The sequence below is a fragment of the Echinops telfairi genome, unplaced genomic scaffold (genome assembly GCF_000313985.2).
Source record: "Echinops telfairi isolate 266 unplaced genomic scaffold, ASM31398v2 ScPeMD7_7457;HRSCAF=8495, whole genome shotgun sequence".
NCBI lineage: Eukaryota > Metazoa > Chordata > Mammalia > Afrosoricida > Tenrecidae > Echinops > Echinops telfairi.
The window spans coordinates 42,108,175-42,114,043 of NW_022111357.1; the positions used below are offsets into that span (position 1 = coordinate 42,108,175).

The following is a 5,869-nucleotide window of genomic DNA, read 5'->3' on the forward strand; positions in this document are numbered from 1 at the left end:
GGGTCTTGGGATGGGGGAGGGCAGGTAGGAGTGGGTGCACTCCACGTACCTCTGCTAGTCTGGGAGCACGTGACCCAAGGTGACCCCTCTGGCTGAGGTCCAGCCAGCTCCGCCCCTGCATCGGCAGCAGGCATCATGCCGGGAAAGGGCCCTATCCCCAGTCTCAGGGGTGGCCCTGGAGCTCGCAGCAGAACAGGCCAGGGTGGCCCCGTGGAGCTGTGGGGGGAGGGGAGAGAGAGTGTGGGGGCTGGCAGTGTCTGGGGTGGTTGTCCTCACCGCCTCCCACCCACTCAGGGGAGGGCAGGAGACAGTTGTACACAGTGTCCTCCCCTGTCACCCTCGACAGCCTGCCCACAGGGCCACTGGGGCCCCGGCTGTGCCCATGTGTGCAACTGTGGAGAGGGCACGGCCTGTGACCCCCTGACTGGCGCCTGCACCTGCCCCCCAGGGCGAACTGGCACCCACTGTGAGCACAGTAAGTGCCCGAGGTGGCTGAGGGCAGGGGCACCATTCGGCCCAAGGTCAACCCAGCCCACCCCTCTGTCCCCCGGGTGGCCGTGGGCGGGCGTGTGGCCGAGGGCAGGCTGCTGCTCTCTCTGAGGGCCCAGCCCAGCTCCTGGCTGAGGTCTCCCTGGGGCAGCTCTGCTGGGTCTGCATGTGGGGCCCAGGCCCGGGCGCTTGCTGAGAGAGGCCCAGGGCTCAGGCTGCAGTGGAGAAAGGGGGCCTGGGCGACTGTCCTCCCAGCCATGCCCATAGGTCTGTACCCTCACCTTATCAGACCTGGGTACACTGCCACCCTCTAATGGTACCCCATGCCTCAGCCCTCGGGAGCCTGTCCACTGCCTCCTCCAGCACTGGCTCCAGCCAGCTCAGGGTCTGGCCCTCCTCACCCCCAAGAAAGGACCGACCTCCCCCCAACTACCCCATCCACTGAAGGCACGCTGGTCTTCCCTCATGGCCCTGGGCCGGGATGCAATGTGCCAGGCTTCAGGGAGCCCGTGCATGGCATGTTGCCACCTCTACCAGAAAGCCTTCCCTGATGGCCAGCCAGCCAGGCCAGGCGCTCACACCCCCTGGGGTCAGAGGCTCTGAAGGAGTGAGGACCTGTCTGTCTGCTTTGCCCTGGTCTGCAGTGGGAAGAGGGGGCTCCCCACAGCACATCTGTCGGGGCATGTGGATGGGGGGCACAGGGGACGCTTGAGTGCCTTTGGGGACTTGTGGGCGTGTTTTGGTCCCAACGGAGCTCCAAGCAGGCCTCCTTCACCCACAGGCTGCCCTCACGGCCAGTTTGGCTCGGGCTGTGAGGGCGTGTGCCCCTGCAGAAATGGGGGGCAATGCCACGCCGTCAATGGCAGCTGCACCTGTGGCCTGGGCTGGACAGGCCTGCACTGTGAACAGGGTGAGTGCCCGGCTGAGGGGCGGGGTCTGAGTCCAGGCGAGGAGAAGCCCCGGCTCCAGGGGTGACCCTGGATTTGCAGAGTGTGGGCTAAGATCCAGGGTCACTTGAACTGATCACAGTGTGAAGGGAGCGGACCTCCAGCCCCATTCTTCACCTGCCCACCCTCTCCCCAGCCTGTCCGCCTGGGCGTTACGGGGCCGCCTGCCGCCTGGAGTGTACCTGTCTCAATGACGCGGCCTGCGAGCCCGCTACGGGGGCCTGCCACTGCCGCCCCGGCTTCTACGGCCCGTCCTGCGAGCACCGTGAGTAGGGGCCAGGAGCCACTCCCTGTGGGGGGTCCTGTGTCAGCCTCAGCCATGACAATGACAGGTCCCTGAGTCGGTCCTCCTGGGGCTTCAAGAGAGCAGGCCCAAGGCTGAGCGAGGGCCCCTGGCCTGGGGCCTGGGTCTGCCCTGGGTCCACCCTCCTCACCCCTCCTGCCCAGAGCCTCCTGGGTAGAGGTGGGCCAACTGGGGTGGGGTGGGGGTGGGGCTGCTTCTCGTGGGTGGCTTTACTCCCTGTGGGTAAACTGAGGCTGGAGCAAGGCTAAGGAGGCGCTCCCCTCACCACGCTCTGACCCGGGTCTCCCCTCAGCCTGTCCCTCTGGCTTCCACGGGGCCGGCTGCCGGGGGACCTGCCAATGTCAGCATGGAGCCCCCTGCCACCCTACTACCGGCCTGTGCCTCTGCCCCGCTGGCTTTCAGGGCCAGTCCTGTCAGCTAGGTGAGCTCAGTGCCCCTGCCCCACACATGCCCTCTCTCACCTCTCCTCCCCCCTCCCCCTACACCCCCTTTCTCCCTACCTTCCCCGCCTTGCCCAGTCCAGCCAGGCAGGGAGTGGTGGAGGACAGCCCGTTGTCTCTCACAGGGTGTAAGCCTGGCTTCTTCGGACATGGCTGCCGGCAGAAGTGCGCCTGTGAGGGAGGGGCGCCCTGTGACCTGGCCACTGGCCTCTGCCTCTGCCCCCCGGGGCGTACGGGAGCCACCTGTGACCTCGGTGAGTCTGGGGTCTGTGCAGGGCAGGCGCCCTGCGGTGGGTCCATCAGGGTGAGTCTATTGTGCTGGATGAGCTACCGACCCAGGCTGTCTGCAGCCCCCACCCAGCCCAGTGGGTGGGGGGGGGGTCGGGGGGAGGGGCAGCACTCAGGTTGTCAGGGTCAGTCATAGACTGCTGCCAGGGGCTGGCCAAGGTCAGACCTGACCGCCCAGAGATGGCCCTAGGAGTCTCTCCCAGCATGGGGACCTCATTCGGTCTGTCATTGGAGGGAGAAGGCTCACCGGTGTAGGCTGACCCCAAGGTAGGGCTGAGCTCTCCTGCAGAACTGATCCTGGCTCCTGGGGTCCTGAAGAGGGGTTGTTGGGCTGGTAGCTGTGGGGTTGGCGAAGGGGCTCGGGGCTGCAGTGAGCTGGGGACTGGGCTGGGGTGTGGGGGAGGGCCTGTACTGCTCGGGGGCCCGGGAAACGCAAGCCCCTCACAGACCCGGACCTTAGCCGCCTTCCGCCTCCCACAGCTTGCACTGCAGGGCGCTTTGGGCCTGGCTGTGCCCTGCGCTGTGATTGTGGGGGCGGGGCCGACTGTGATCCTGTCAGCGGGCAGTGCCACTGCGTGGATGGCTACATGGGGCCCAGGTGCCGGGAAGGTGAGTGGGGCCGTGGTGAGAGGGAGGGAGGGAGGGGGGGCACTTTGCCCTGGCTCAGCTCTGACCCTCCTCCACCCCCAGACCCATAGCCATCCCTGCGGGTATGCCCTGCGGGAAGGGCTTCTGCGGGCAAGACTGCGCCTTGCAGGGCAGGCATGCGCAATAGTGCATGTGCGCCTGCGCCGTGTGAGCACTCCAGGCGACTGTGTGCGAGCGTGCGCGTGTGAGCCAGTACCGTGTGCTCCAGCGCACGGGTGCAAATACGTCTGTGTGTGTGCCCCACCCACTGCTGCCAGCCCATCCGACTCACTCCGATCCTGTCGGACAGAGAACTGCCCCCTGGGGCTGCCCAGCCTTGGCTTTCTCCTGTGGAGTGGTTGGTGGGTTCAAATTGCTGACCTTTCAGTTAGCAGCCCCAGGTGTAATCCAGGGTGTCACCAGGTCTCGTGTGTGTGTGTGCGTGCGTGCGTGCATGCGTGCGTGCGTGTGTATGTGTGTACGCACTCACGTGCGCGCCAGTGCACCCGGGTCCTTCAGAAAAGCCAGGAACACTGAAGTAAAGAGAATGGAAGTGTCGAGGAGCCTCCTGAGCCCTTTTGTACGCTAGCACAGGCAGGCAGGCACCGGGAAGCGGAAATGGCAGCCCCCTAGCCTCGTGAGGAACCTTCCCACAGGCAGAGCTCCCCGCTCCATCGGGCCAGCCCAACCCAGGCCCCTCTGGTGCCTAGCACTGTGTGCATCTTTCCAAGCCTCTCCAAGGCAGGGCAGCCATGCCCCTGCTGATAAGAGCTGTGGAAGTTGATCAGAAGGGCCCCCAAGAGCCTCTGCTTGACGCTGGCTGGCTGCTTAGGGACTTAATGCTGACCCTGGTGTCACCCAGTGGCCAAGTGTGGTACTGCAGCGATGCCACCCAGGGGGATCTCTGGGGATTTGAGCCGGAGGCCTTGGGCCAGGTGGCATCTTAGTCCAGTGCCCTCCTCTCCCTTGTGGGGCTGAAGAGTCTGGCAGGGACTGCCTCAGGGTTGGGCGGGTTCAGGCTCCTCCCTTCTCCCCACAGCTGCCCACTGCTTTCCCAGCCTGTCCCCAAACCGAGCCTCCCAAAGGTCTCTGGCTGCCCTGGCAAGTCAGGGAGGGCCCCCACTGCATGAGTAAGAGTGAGACTAGTGGGGGCGGGGTGGGGTGTCTGTGGGGGGTGGTTCCTACAGACTGGGTGGGGTTAGGTCTTGTTGCCCCTTATGCTAGTCACCCAAAGGTGGGGAGTACTGACATCTGTCTCCCTGCAGGTGGGCCGACCCAGCCCCTGGAGAGCTCCTCTCCAGTCCTGAGCTCAGGTAAGGGGGTAGGGAATGCCTGCATGGCTGGGTGAGGCTGGTAGGGGCCAAGGCCTAAGGGGATGTTTATCCATCATCTGGGCCCCACCCCTGGGCTGCTGACTCGTTAACACCTGCAGTTTGAACCCACCAGCTGCCCAAAGGGCCCACCCTAGCCTGTCCTGTGGGTCGCCATGAGCCAGTATGGTTGGGGGCCCACGCACCCCTGGACCTCAGCGGTGAGGGCAGGGTGAGGACCAACCCCAACCGGCGCTGAGCAGGAGGGGTGGGTAGGAGGGAGGTCAGTGCCCCACCCCCCGACCGGGCTGACAAACCTCTCCCCTGGACCCCGCAGCAGCCACACGTCTGGCCGTCCATAGCCCAGGATCCAGGCACGGCGGCGATCGAGTAGTTCCAAGCAGCAGTGGCCGAGGCCCCGCCCCTCCACATCTGGCCAAGGGGCTCAGGGGTTCTGGTGAAAGCTGAGGGGCTCCAAGGACCCCTGGACTCCAGCCCCACCCTTGGGGGCACGTGAACCTTCTCTCCGGAGGACTGTGGACAGACGCAGTGCCTGCTCCGAGGAGAGGAGGGAGGCCTGCCCGGCCCGGCCTGGATCCTGCAAGTGGACAGGCCTCTGGCTGGCCCAGGTGCCCAGCACGTGGAGCTGAGGATGCCTGGCTCCGCCCCTGTCTGCCTGGCCCCACCTGGACCAGGACTGAGGGCAGCTAAGGGAGCAGGTGCGGCCCTGCCTTCAGAGCAGGAGCAGCTGGTGCTAGGCTCGGGACTGCCACAGCTCAGCCCACCCTGTATTTATGTCAAGGTATTTATGGGCAGCGGTACCTGCCCTCCACGCCCCTGCAAGACTGCCCAGCCCCCTGGCCCAGCCCAGGAAGCCTTGACTCAGGACTGCAGGGCCTGGGGGTCACTAGGTGATGTCATGGCCATCATGTGAGACCCACTATGCTAGAGAGACAACAGTGTCCTTCCGGCCTGTGTGTTTGCTGATGACAGGGCCAAGCCAGAGTTCAGGCCCTGCCCCTCCGGGGTGTGGGGTACACAGTAAAACTGAAACTATGCCCAGTTCCTGGTCCTGTGTGGGCAACCGTGTTGGGGGTGGGCGGGGAGGCTGCTCCAGGGGAGGTAGGTGGAGCGAAACTCACTCATAGTGAGACATCCCAAGACACCCTGTGTAAGTCGCCAGGCCAAAGGGGAGGGCCAGGCTGAGGCCTGGGCTGGTGGGAGCGCAGCCTAGGTGGGAGATGCTTTCTGTTGAGCGGGCCTGCCCACCTGGACCCCATCAGAGGGGAGAGCTATGGAGAGGGGAGAACAGGCCACTTCTCCTAGAAATATGGTGCTTCTGGCCTGAGGCACATGTCGCCTGGGAAGAGGGTGCTTGGTGTCCAGAGCAGGGGCTGGGGAGATTGTCCGGAGGGTGGCTCTCCGGCAGTAATCCTGTGGGCTCTGCCCTGAGGCTCCCCCCCT

The 5,869-nt window shown here is 65.3% G+C and overlaps 1 protein-coding gene across 1 annotated transcript in view; it reads left to right on the forward strand.

Moving 5' to 3' along the window:
- MEGF6 (multiple EGF like domains 6) overlaps positions 1-5,467 on the forward strand; it is a 118,527-nt gene extending 113,060 nt beyond the window's left edge. The window contains exons 31-38 of the mRNA XM_045299220.1: positions 347-475; positions 1,271-1,399; positions 1,573-1,701; positions 2,033-2,161; positions 2,306-2,434; positions 2,949-3,077; positions 4,361-4,408; positions 4,743-5,467. Coding sequence (XP_045155155.1) covers positions 347-475; positions 1,271-1,399; positions 1,573-1,701; positions 2,033-2,161; positions 2,306-2,434; positions 2,949-3,077; positions 4,361-4,408; positions 4,743-4,873 — 953 coding nt within the window. The 3' untranslated portion in view covers positions 4,874-5,467. The remainder of the gene's footprint in view (positions 1-346; positions 476-1,270; positions 1,400-1,572; positions 1,702-2,032; positions 2,162-2,305; positions 2,435-2,948; positions 3,078-4,360; positions 4,409-4,742) is intronic.
- Positions 5,468-5,869: the final 402 nt, after the last annotated feature.